Source organism: Setaria viridis, chromosome 4 (genome assembly GCF_005286985.2).
Source record: "Setaria viridis chromosome 4, Setaria_viridis_v4.0, whole genome shotgun sequence".
NCBI lineage: Eukaryota > Viridiplantae > Streptophyta > Magnoliopsida > Poales > Poaceae > Setaria > Setaria viridis.
In genome coordinates, this window is record NC_048266.2 from 33,912,617 (window position 1) to 33,925,448 (window position 12,832).

The window sequence follows — 12,832 nt, forward strand, 5'->3', positions numbered from 1 at the left end:
TAGCTGGACCTTCAGATTTCTACTCTCCCCAGCATCCTGTGGTGGTACTGTAGTCTTCTTCCTCTTTATTTTATTTTCTTTTTTCTAATTTTTTTCTACAGGTTTGCATTCTCCTCTGAGTTATGCAACTAGCTTCTCATCTCTAGATTGTTCATTGTTCTCATCAACATGTCGATCTTGACCTCCATGTTTTCATTATGCGCTACCGTTCCTCATTGCTGCCTCTTCTTCATTCAATTCCTCTACGTCCAGATATAACATGTACAAAACTTTTGCTCCACAGCACAGTGCATCAATCCCTTTCCAACAAGTGGTCATTCACCCGAAATGGACTTTGGACGAGGGAGTTACGCCTCTTTACTCCGGCACTGCATTCTGTCCCGAACTGATTTCAGAACGTGCAGCGTTGAAAGATTTTATCGTAACTCTTTCTACGGGTCTCCAAACTTGGCAATTCTTGATGCGTTGGAAATAAGACTTGATGGGACTTCTTAATATGTTACTTTTCATCTATAGTACATCTCTAATTGTGGACCAAAAATTGATCGCAACAACAACGTTCAATCTGTGATGTTGATGATCCAACATGCTCCGCTCCACTTCTAGCATGCCTTTTGCCTTGCACACATTCTGAATGAATGAACTATTTCCCGTTGATGCCCAGACATCATTATTACGCACCTTCTTGAATAAAGCATTAGTCTTGAGTGTGTGTGAGGTCAGCAATGGAACCTCCGGCGGATGCATCGATTATTGCACGTGAAGGTGCTGTCAACCCGCCGTAGAACTTCACAACTAGGTCTCCTCTTGGATATTTATGATGTGGACAGGGTAGTCGTTGAAGCGCTCGAATGCCTCAGAGGTTGTCTCTGTAGTGTATTGGGCGCAACTCAATATCCTATTGCGAAGAATCTGCATCTTCCCTGGTGAGTAGTACTTGGTGAGAATCCAAAGTATCATTCAGCTTGATGTCATCTTTTGTAATACATCGTGATTCGCTTCTAACATCTCCTTGCATTTCCCAAGCTTCTATTCTAAGCTTCTAACATCTTCATTTGCCAATACTCCAGAGGTTTTGTTTCTATTCTAAGCTTCTGAATTTGATCATGTACGCTTAATAAAAGCATTTCCCAAGCTTCTTTTCATTGTTGTCATCTTCATCTCATTCGTCTTGTTCTCATCATTTTGCTGCAACCTCTTCTTCACGGATTTTCCTCCGCATGTAGAATAGAACACATACCAAAATATTGCTCTATTGAAAATTTTATAAAATTACCTTTCTAATGAGTGGTCATTCATCTAAAACGGAGTTCAAATAAGAGAGTTATGCCCATTTTATCTCAGCACTATGTGCTGTCCATAACTGTTCAAGACGCGCGACCTTCGATGATTTGGCCATAACCGCTTGTAGGAACATCCGATTGCCTTGCCACTTGATCCGTTGGAATGTAGGCTTCATGGGGCTTCTGAATATTTAAAAATATTCTGTTATTTTCTTCTGAGGTAGCACAAAATATTGATAACAACAGTAGCTTCTTGTGTGTTGGTCTGGAGATGTTGATGATCTTAATCTTGTGGTCTTCGAGGCATTATTTCGCGCACCTTTTGGCTTTGAGGTCATCACCATTGCTGCACCAGTAAGTAGCATGGTGGCAACGATGCATCTTCTCCATAATTCTTGCTTTAGCTAAGGTGCTGGGATTAGGGGAGGCTACTGCGCTTTGGGTCGACAATCTGAGCAATTTTCTTCCTTAGTTGCATTACTCAATTAGAAGCTCTTGAGCATCCCACTGGAGAAGATTGATAGTGTCATGGAGCTTCTAATCTTGTTGCATCCAGTCCTTATGACCTCCGGATCATCTCCTTCTATGCAGAAAGGTTCTCCAATCTTCCATCTTTTCTTGACATGGTCGCTTCCAACACCTGTTGCTTGAATAAACAAATCTCCAAGGAACATTAGTCTAAAAAATAATTGACATAGTGGCATACCTTGTTTATCGATTCTCAAAAAATTCTTGCACCAGGCTCTCCCAATTCTCGACCGTTGATGCTTGCAGAGTGTAAACCATTGAAGTGCCTTGTCCAACAGTGAGTACTGGAAAAGTCTTGCACGTAGCTGATTGTCGTCGACGCCGTCCAAATTGAAGGTGTTGCATATCTGTAGGATGGCTGCAAATGGATATTGACATCCTCCTTACCAGTGAACGCATTGTGTTGCACCATCTCAATGATTGAAGTGTTGATCTCGAAAGGCCCTCTAAACTATAGCTATGTTCAAGATTAGCAGGTCATTGATGTTCAGTGTTCAAAGCTCGCTAAGCTTGCGTTCGGGCTGTTCTCCCATTGTTGCTCGTTGTTGAGGTTCAGCTGAACTGTTTGATCGAGTGCTGAGTGGTGGTTCTTTGTCCTTAACTATTGATGTTCCTGCTGCAGTTGCTCCCTTAATTTTCCTGCAATTTTTATTTTTTCCCATGCATAAAAAGAAAAGAAAATATTTTTTTAAGAGGCACAAGTCCATCTTAGAATAGGGTTAGAAAAACATATACAAGAACTATACAAGATCAAGAATATACAAGAAAAATATTCACATGAACATTATGAACAAGAAAAATATTTACAGATGCAAAAGTTAATCTAAAACTTGATCACTTGTTTCCCGGCAACGGTTCCAGAAAAGCTTATTGATGGCTGTTAGCGCGCCAGTTTGAACCGCAAGCGCACGGATCAGTTGTAGCTTTTTTCTTAGAGTATTCTCTCAAGATTTATCAATCCATGGAAATAAGGTCACATGATCTAGCTAAACATTGGGAAACATGATTCTAGTTGCAAGATGATTGTGAATAGGGATGAATATAGACATGAAGCAAGAGCAGATATGAACAAGAGGTAACTCATCCAGAGCAAAGCCTAGACTATGCATATGTTATAGTTCTAGCTAGATGGCAAGCAAACTCATGGTTCTCATACAAAGCATCTTTAAACCACCACTTCCGGTCCGACTCCCGAGAACCCCCACCTTACACAGTATTAAACCATATCATGATCATACCTATCAACACAAGAAGTCTAAGGGCATTAACATAGCACAAGTCTAGCTGTTATGATAGATCAGGCATGCAATTCTAGTCACTATGACTATAAGAACACCCTATGAAATCTACTACGTAAATAGATTGGTCAAAGTGTTATTTGGAAAATCGTGTCAAGTCATATTATACCTTGTAAATATAAATGGATGGAGTATTTGTACAGGGCCAAAACATGAAAGTATGTTTCGGAAAACCTGAAGTGTCGAATATTTGGAAGCACGAGCTAACATATATTACTAACAAAAATAAAAAAATAATTTGGCTTGAAATAAAGGATCATGTACGTACCAGCGATAGCTTGTAACTAGTCGCGATTTTTCCCATACCTAGCTTGCGTCATTGCTACAAAAGCCTACACGAATATCAACGACAAGTATCAAGACTATCTTTACCCTGAACCGGTGTTTGGATACCACTTACTAAAGTTTAGCACCTATCACATCATATGTTTGATACTAATTAGAAGTATTAAATATAGGCTAATTACAAAACTAATTGCACAGATGGAGTCTAATTTCGCGAGACGAATCTATTAAGTCTAATTAGTCCATGATTTGACAATGTGGTGCTACAGTAACTTTTGCTAATGATGGATTAATTAGGCTTAATAGATTTGCCTCGCGAATTAGTCCAGGAGTTCTGCAATTAGTTTTATAATTAGCTCATGTTTAGTTCTCCTAATTAGCATCCGAACATTCGATGGGAGACTGCTGAAGTTTATGATTGCTATTGACTTTTAATGCTGCGTGTAGGGACATCTTCTTAATCAAGTTCATGATTGTTGTTGACTTTTAATGCTGCTTATTATAGTACGTACCATATATTCCCTCCCTACCGTCAGTATTATTTGACGTTTTCGACGGCAATATGTTAGGTGTCGCAAATTGTTGGCTGTTCGCAACGTCAATTAATTCCGGCCGGAGCTAGCACATTTCATTATTATTATCTTAGTTCTAAATACCTACATGCTGAGCTCACATACATGCGCGTGATAATTCACGACTGAATGTACTAATCTCTGTTTTCTTATAGTACTTGGCAACTTTGACCAATGCATAACCAAGATGACCAATTTTTCTATCTAGGTCGAAATGACTAAAACACCATCATAAAACTATTTATTTTTAAGTGTTTCTAAAGCATTTCAATAGTATTTTTATAGGGGCAAAACGTGAAGCGTCGAGTATTTGGGAGTGCATGCTAAACTATTCTAAAATTTCTCAACATACTCCCTCCATCCCAAATTATAAGTCGCTTTGAGTTTTTTTTACATCCACTTTGCTATGCATCTAGATATATTGTTATATCTATATACATAGCAAAGTGAATGTATAAAAAAGTCAAAGCGACTTATAATTTGGGATGGAGGGAGTATATCACTAACAAAAAACAAAACAAAATAATTTGGCTTGAAATAAAGGATCATGTACGTACCAGCAATAGCTTGTAATTTTAGATCAAAATTGGCTATCATTTCTTTCCTCTTTTCCTCAGAATACCATTTCTTTTCAGTTCACAGGGGTCACGCACGCCACACACACACACCTTAAAAAGCCCAAAGCTAAAAGCTGCAATGACCTGTTACCCCCACCGAAGGCCCCTGCTGCTGACGGGCGCGACGGCGCCGCTCGTCGTTTCTATATACAGCGTCGAGCCAGCCAGCCAGCGACCCACCCCGCCGACCCCGCCGCGCCGCTCTGCCCCTCTCAGTTCTCACCGCACGCGACGCGAACCCCCGTCCCCGTCCCCGTCCCCGTCCCCGGCCTCACCTTCCAGTCCCACCTCGAGCCGTCACATCGCACCGCATCGCCCGCGCTGGCGCGCAGACGCACGGCAGCAAGAACCCGAGCCCCCGGACACCTGACGGGCGCGTGGGGAGACGCCAGGAGAGGCCCGAGGAATGGCGAGCGCGGCGGCGCGGAAGAAGCGGGTGGGGAGGTACGAGGTGGGGCGCACCATCGGGCAGGGCACCTTCGCCAAGGTCAAGTTCGCCGTCGACGCCGAGACCGGCGCCGCCGTCGCCATGAAGGTGCTCGACAAGGAGACCATCCTATCCCACCGCATGCTCCACCAGGTACCTCCGCTCCGCATCGCCCCGTCCTCATCCGCTCCCTGCCCCCATTTTCGGCTTGGCGATAGAACATCACGAAGTCAAATTGGATTGCTACTCCCCGTTTGAGCTCGAATTTTATTATTATTATTTGTTTTGCGGTGGGTGAGGGGGAGGCCATTTGAGCTTGATTCATGCTGCCTCTTTCTTTTCGATCCCGACCGAGCTGCCTAGTACGGGACGGGATCATTGAATTTGCCGTCGAACAAGTGTGGGGAATTCCGGAGCGGGGCCGAGCCGAATATACCTGGAGAGCAACGCGAGCCACACAGTAATCCCATCTGCTAAATTTTACCCCAAGCACCGTCACTTGTCTTTTTTCGTCTATTTCTTTTCTCAACAGAAAAAAAACTACCACCTTATCCTCGCACTCAATTTCAACTATGATGTTCCTTTTGAGGGAAACATTAGGAGCAGGGGCCGGATCATTGCGGAATTTTGGGCTTTCAGAGGTTCTGTTTTGGGAAACTGAATATACCTTGTGAGATTAGCGTGGACCTGGTTGATTCAGCCATTGGCTTTCAGAGGTTCTGTTTTCATGAGAGTGGACATTCGCTATTTTCGCTGCTTATATAAATTGTAAATGACTGGAAACTTAGAAAGGGAAGTTTGTCCAGCCTGATCACCATCGCCTTTTTTTTCCCCACAGCGGATAGACCTAAATTTTATTAAGCAAATAAAAGTCATCAAGCCAAAATGGTAAAGTGCACAATAGTAAATGACAGCAACAGAGAGCTGCATTTCAGGTTTGATATGTTATCATACCAACTATTACTACATAGCCAAAGTAAAACCAGTAAACCACTAGCAAAGCAAAGCGTCAAGTCTTGCACCCATCAAAATACTACAAGCCCGCAAAACAATATCTTCTTTTCTTAAGAATTGTGGATTAACTCGTACCACTTAAATGGATATCTTTTGTGAGTTTGCTAAAAAATTGATGTTTTTTATTTCCTTGCTCCAATGAGCTTACTACTTGTTTGCTGCCAGATCAAAAGGGAAATATCAATAATGAAGATCGTAAGACATCCCAACATAGTTAGGCTTAATGAGGTATGTGGTGTGCTGTAAGGTGCTTATAATTTTCTCTATTTTACCTATCTAATCGTATTATACTGAAACTGTACTTGTACAAATTTTAACACTCTATATCACCTAGTTTGCCTTCTTTACTAGCATTTTCATTACTTTGTAGGTGTTGGCTGGGAAGACAAAGATATACATAATCTTGGAACTTATCACTGGAGGTGAACTGTTTGATAGAATTGTAAGAATCTTGTGTTCTCTGACATGCCCAATTAAGTAGCTTAATTGTCTATTGCTGCATCCTATACCGTCATATATTTCTAGCAGATTTGTGCAGTAATCAGAATTAGTCACAACTAGCTTCAGTTTTATGCTAAAGTATCAGTAGTTGATTTTAAGTGTTCCTTCTCCTAAATTATAATAACACTAATTGCTGCCTACTTGAAATATACCATTTTTTAATAAACCGAGAACTATGCCTTTTTTTTTGTTATTAGGACTGTGTTTCTGTATGTGAAATATTCTTTGATACCATGTTATCAACCATTCTACAAGAAACTTGTACCCAACAGATAAGCCCAGTACCTATGAACCATGATTCAATAAACAATTCCTGCCTATAGCTTTTATGAGGAAAATTCTTATATGATTCAGACAAACAAATCACAAGTTTCCAAGTAAATGAGAATTCAAGTCAATCCATTGGTGACCAAAGATGCTTGAGGGTTTCTGCAACTGTGTTTTTGGGGAGCATAGGTCACTTTTTAACATATCCTTGAATCCTTTTTGATGATATTAATCCCTTTTTTGAATTAAAACACTTGATGAATCTAGAAGGAACTAGGTGACTTTGATATTTAGAAGAAATAGGCACCCAAATTTGAGAAGAATTTGAATGGGTGCACCCCACTTGATTCCTATTCCTACACCCTTTTTATGAATATTGATCTATGGTAGCTGATAAGATCAAATATTTGTAGGCCCACCATGGGAAGCTTCGTGAGAATGAAGCCGGGAAGTACTTCCAGCAGCTTATTGATGCCATTGATTATTGCCACAGTAAAGGAGTTTATCATAGGGATTTGAAGGTCTCTCCTCGATAATTGATGAAAGTGTCATTTTAGCCATTCATTTATTGCATTTCTCACACTGACAATATGGGCTTTGTGTTGTAGCCTGAGAATCTGCTTCTTGATGCACGTGGAAACTTAAAAGTTTCTGATTTTGGACTTAGCACACTGTCTCAGAATGTAAGTTTTGTAATTTCTATTCTTCTGCTGCCGACTTATATTATTGTGCTGATAAGGAGCTTCCCCCAGGGAGTAGGCCTTCTTCACACAAAATGTGGAACCCCAAATTATGTTGCTCCTGAGGTACGAACTATTGCTAAAAGTTACCAAGTCGTCTAAACATTTGTGCTGGGTGAAATGCTCTCTACTGAAACAAGATCAAACAAAAATCACTGTACACTACATTATACGCATAAATGATCTGTTAAGATTTTCTTTTGACCGGCGGGAGCTCTGCCATTGATTCAAGAAGATCTGGTACAAAATTTATGCATAATAAGTTAAGGGTTCCTTGAGCATGGAGGTGAGGGACTGAGGGTTAGGTTCAGGAATCGTGGAGGATGCTGTTCTTTTGTAATGGAAAATTGTGTATTGTGTTTGCCATGTTCATTCCAAGCTGTAGTTAGTTGCACGTTCGTCATTAATTTCGCTTGTGCCTGTCATCGTCGTTATCTTTCACACCATTTTCACATAAAATTATGAGTGTCTCAGTACGTATATGTTCTGTATCTTTAACTTGTATCAATATTTTAGGTGCTAGGCAGCAATGGATATGACGGATCAGCAGCAGATATTTGGTCATGTGGTGTTATTCTCTATGCTTTAATGGCTGGTTACCTTCCCTTTGAGGAAAATGACCTTCCAAGCTTGTATGAAAAGGTATCAGCTTCTTTTCAATTGTGCAATTCTGCATATATCATTGTCTCCTAAAATTGTTGATTCACATAATTACTTGGCTCATGTAACACTGAAACCTCTCTCCCCTTACTTTGTATCAAGATAACTGCAGCTCAGTATTCATGTCCATATTGGTTCTCTCCAGGAGCCAGCTCATTGATTCAGAGAATACTTGATCCAAATCCAAAAACTGTAAGTAAAAGCACAAGCTTATTTCGTTCCAGTGTTTGCATTTGAAACAAAGTTTATCGCGTGACTTTAAGCTTTCAGAAGATTTTGATCAACAGTTGCTCTGTTAATTACCTTTATAAGTATTTTGTCATATATTTGTTTGTATTGATGTTCTGATATGCGTTTGAGAAATCCCATATACCAGTTCAATTTAAGAACTTGCCACAACAACTTATATACATTTCTTTCAAAGCATCTTTACCTATCATGTACCATTTCAGTTGTCTGTATTCACAAATAAATTGATGGTACCATTTCTCATGCCTCCGAGCTGTTTCTTTCCAGCGTATCACTATTGAAGAAATAAGGGCTGACCCATGGTTTAAGAAGAACTATGTAGCTATTAGGCGTGGTGAAGATGAAAATGTCAGCCTGGATGATGTTCAGGCAGTTTTTGACAATATTGAGGTTTGTGGTACAGTATTAATTGGTTGATCCAAGCATGTTATGGAAAAACATTTATCTCCTTTCAGAGTCTCCAGAAAGATCCCTATTGTTCTATTGTCCATTTGAAGCCGAAGTTTTTCTTATTTGTTTCTGCAGTTGATTTTATACTATGTTTCTTTTTTCAGGACAAGTATGTATCTGAGGAGGTAACTCACAAGGATGGTGGTCCTCTTATGATGAATGCCTTTGAGATGATTACACTATCTCAAGGTTTGGATCTCTCAGCATTGTTTGATAGGCAACAGGTAATTTGTAGCTCCATTTAGTCCAGCATAGTGGACAATTGTCATTTTCATACTTTAGTGGCCCTGAACCCAAGTAGTACAACATGCCAATGTCCGGCAACCGATTAAGTGCTGGGAGAGGGAGAATTCTTAATCTAAAGGGACAATCCCATCCTTTTGTAGATGGATTGACTTGACCCTTAAAAAAGTAATCCCTAGAATTAAAGAAATAACTCAATCTAATCTTAAATATAAATAACAAAGCATATCCTATGGTCACTATCAACAGTGCCATGTGGTTTCTGTTAGTGTGAATGTAACCACGCATGATCAGTTAATATGGCGCTATTAATTAGCACAGTGAAGTTTGAAATGTTTGTGTGAAGATATGAATTTAACCTGTCAGCTCTTTTTCCCATCATTAATGTTTTATACCACTTCTGTGCTACCTGCTACTTTGCTGCTGTTGTCTACTATTCCCCCCAATTCCCTAGAGTACTCTTGAGAAAAAAAATGAACTAGTAGCATATTTCCTATTTAACAAACACGATGTAACCTGACCTGTTTTTTCTCCTCTTCCTGTTTGTTCTTGTACCATCAGTTATTTAATTATCCTAATTGATTGATATTGATTTAACATTTATGCAACTATTATGGACCAAGGACGAAACCTTGGCCATGCTTATGAAGTTATGTTGAAAACAAAATATGTGAGTATGTGACAGACTGGGATACCATCCTACAATACTTGTGCACTGAGCTTTCACACATTTTAGTGGCAAAATCAGATTTAAACACCATTCAAATAACAGTTTTGCATGACTAGGCTTCGTTCAGTAGCAAAACCAAACCAAATAATTAAACATCTTATTACAAACAAGATTTAAGCAACTATCGTATTTAAATCAACTTCTTCAGTGTTGAGAAGTATTTGCCCGCTGCAATTGATCACATGGGAATTGTGATTAATTCATGTCGCAGAAGACATACCTACATTTCATTTTTATCTACATGTAGGCATTGATTGTTTTGTGCTTGCTTCTTTTATTTCATCATCTCTTTAATATGTGGGTGCGTGCCATTTCTTTATTCACATCTCAATGCTTATGGATGTCAGGCATTTATTTGGTCAAATGCCTTTTGCATCACTTGAATTTTCCATTTGTAGGAGTTTGTGAAGCGCCAGACCCGTTTTGTCTCGAGAAAACCAGCTATGACTATAGTAGCTACAATCGAAGTTGTTGCTGAGTCTATGGGTCTCAAGGTCCATTCCCAGAATTACAAGGTCCACTTGAAGCGAACACTTGCTGGATAAACATTTAGCTTTTGTTAATCTTCATGCGCTGATACATATTTATTAACTTTGCAGCTACGGCTCGAAGGCACATCACCAAACAGGATGGGCCAATTTGCTGTTGTTCTAGAGGTGAGGTCGTGCAGCCCTTCAGTTCTTAACTGGTCTGTACACAACGTTATGCATCATTCTCATGCTTTGAAGTGAATTCTCACAGATTTTTGAAGTTGCTCCTTCTCTGTACATGGTTGATGTTCGAAAGGTTGCTGGTGAAACTCTGGAATACCACAGGGTCTGTTCTGTTTGCATCTCATCCTTTATACTAATCATATTGTTGGCTGTTGGCCATCAACAAAGTACTAGTTAAAATGTTCTTTTCTCCATTTTGCCTGCCTTGTGATTTGAGTCTTCTAATGGCTGCTACTAACTTGCATCGCAAACTCATCGCAGTTCTACAAGAACTTATGCAGCAAACTCGACAGCATAATCTGGAGGCCAATCGAAGTTTCTGCGAAATCCACACTGCTGAGGACGACCACGAGATGTGTACCATAGCTGTGTCTTTAGTAGATCAGACGAGGCAGCTTGCATCACCGGATGTTCGTATTGTAGTGATGCTAGTGTAGATAGTCTGTATAGTGCCAGTTGTGCAGCCTGTACGTAATATGGACCTGGATTCCCGTTAGAATCAATTCCTTGTGTATGCATCCAGGAAATAAGCTGGCTCATGTGCTCATGCCTAATCTTGTAAATGCATGCTTGAAAGATCCAAAGATCATCTGATCTGTTGAAGGGCATCAAAAGATTCTCCAGACTGAGCTGGGATGGCTTGTGGGCGTTAAAATTGGTTGTTGGGAAGAAATTTCTATTCCGAAAACTACACGTACGGGCCAAATTACCACAGCACTTATGTGCACCCTTATGCCCTTATCACGTTTTTTCTTTAAACGAAGTCCTTATCACAAGAGTACGCATGCTTTACACTGTCACTTCGGTGCTATGTGACAGGGTGCTCTTGCATGCCAGCCACACTCCCTCATCTGACAAGCGAACCACCCTACAAGTCAGATGATGGTAAAGTCAAAGTTGTGCGTCTAAGAGTGCAGTCTTTGACAATTCGTACACAATGAGTTTAGATTTGTGAATTGTGATAAATAGAGCAAAGAAGTGCACTAATATGAAGCATTGTTAAATCGGGCTAGACGGTCAGTTAAATGGGTTAAACAGACATTAAATGAGATAAAGGGGTGGTTAAAGTAACACCGGTTAGCCACTACTCTACGTAGGTTGGTTAAACGAGCTACACGGGACACGGCCGTGCAGGCGAACAGTGACGCGAAGCATCTTCTTTAGGCCCGTTTCATCGACACTAACGTGCCAAACTCTGCGCCAAACGCTGACGCAAGAACATCAAGTCGAGCATTAGCACAGTGACAGTGCAACCCTCGCTGTCAGTGCCATGTAGTTCGCCACAAACCTCTCAGCCTATCAAGTTCAGATGAACGGAACCTGGCCGTCCCTCCCCTGCCCAAACGTCAAGCAAGCCCTCATGAGACGCGAAAGCGTGTATTCAAAGACACGGCTGGCCGGCTACCTTTTCTCCGTCCCTATTGCGCTGCGTCACGCCGGTGACGCAGGCAGGCAGGCAGGTCCGGGGCATCAGGAAAGGAAAAGGGGGCCAAGTGCATGAACCACAGAACCAGCCGGTACAGGGGAGCGGCACAGGACGCAGCGAGGAAAAAAGGAGGGGCAGAGGCCAGGGAGGATGAACGTGGTGGCGGCCGGGTCAACCGGCGCTTGCTTGGCAGCTGCCGGGGAGGCGAACAAGTGCACAGGACAGGCCAACGGCAACGCGCAGTGACTTCTCATGGTCAGGGCTCCAGGGTTCATGGCTGACCTTGAAGCTGTGCATAGTTTTGACAGGGGGTTTTGGATACAAATCTTGATAGTTGAGTTAAAGGAGTTTTTGAAATGAATATAAACTCATTTTTGGTATTCTAGAGGCAGCATGGTCTTTTGAGTGCATAGCTCTCCCGACCAGCTCGACTCAAGAAGCACATATAATGACTGACTTTTTTTATGATCATTTCACTTGGTCGGAAGAGCAGTATTTGATCGAACATTTTCAGAACTCGGTTACCATGATCTTGGCCAAGAAGATTAAGCACTGATGCGCAACAACTGACCAATGATTTCTTCAGGCAGCTCAGTTCTAGGAAGGCATGCTTTACAAGCCAAGCCTGACTGAATGAACAGCCCTGGCTGGTTTCAGTTAAACAAGGCAGCAGCCCCTGCTCATCATCCCAGGGTCGCTGATACAATCCACAAGGAATTCACAGAAACTTCCTAGCCATAGTCATATAAACAGGATCATTGCCTTAACATAATGTAATAGCACAAGCATGGTACTAAACTACTAATGATATGTTCACAGGGCACATGAC

General features: G+C 41.1%; 1 protein-coding gene across 2 annotated transcripts; it reads left to right on the forward strand.

Moving 5' to 3' along the window:
* The first annotated feature begins 4,761 nt into the window (after positions 1–4,761).
* On the forward strand, positions 4,762–11,200 carry LOC117852976 (CBL-interacting protein kinase 24). Of its 2 annotated transcripts, XM_034735307.2 has the most exons (14): positions 4,765–5,163; positions 6,190–6,252; positions 6,395–6,466; positions 7,206–7,313; positions 7,401–7,475; positions 7,545–7,598; positions 8,049–8,174; positions 8,295–8,384; positions 8,709–8,831; positions 8,996–9,115; positions 10,263–10,379; positions 10,464–10,520; positions 10,606–10,680; positions 10,839–11,200. In XM_034735307.2, exons 1-14 carry the CDS (start codon positions 4,990–4,992, stop codon positions 10,941–10,943), a joined length of 1,359 nt encoding a protein of 452 aa, XP_034591198.1. In that variant the 5' UTR covers positions 4,765–4,989; the 3' UTR covers positions 10,944–11,200. The 2 variants fall into 2 exon arrangements, with proteins under 2 accessions (XP_034591197.1, XP_034591198.1); XM_034735306.2 differs by having other exon boundaries at positions 4,762–5,163; positions 7,401–7,598.
* Positions 11,201–12,832: the final 1,632 nt, after the last annotated feature.

Coding starts and splice junctions, on each gene's coding strand:
- LOC117852976 (XM_034735306.2), top strand. CDS start 4,990: ATGGCGAGCGCGGCGGCGCGGAAGAAGCGGGTGGGGAGGTACGAGGTG. Junction 5,164..6,189: donor CCCACCGCATGCTCCACCAG/GTACCTCCGCTC, acceptor GTTTGCTGCCAG/ATCAAAAGGGAAATATCAAT. Junction 6,467..7,205: donor GTGAACTGTTTGATAGAATT/GTAAGAATCTTG, acceptor AAATATTTGTAG/GCCCACCATGGGAAGCTTCG.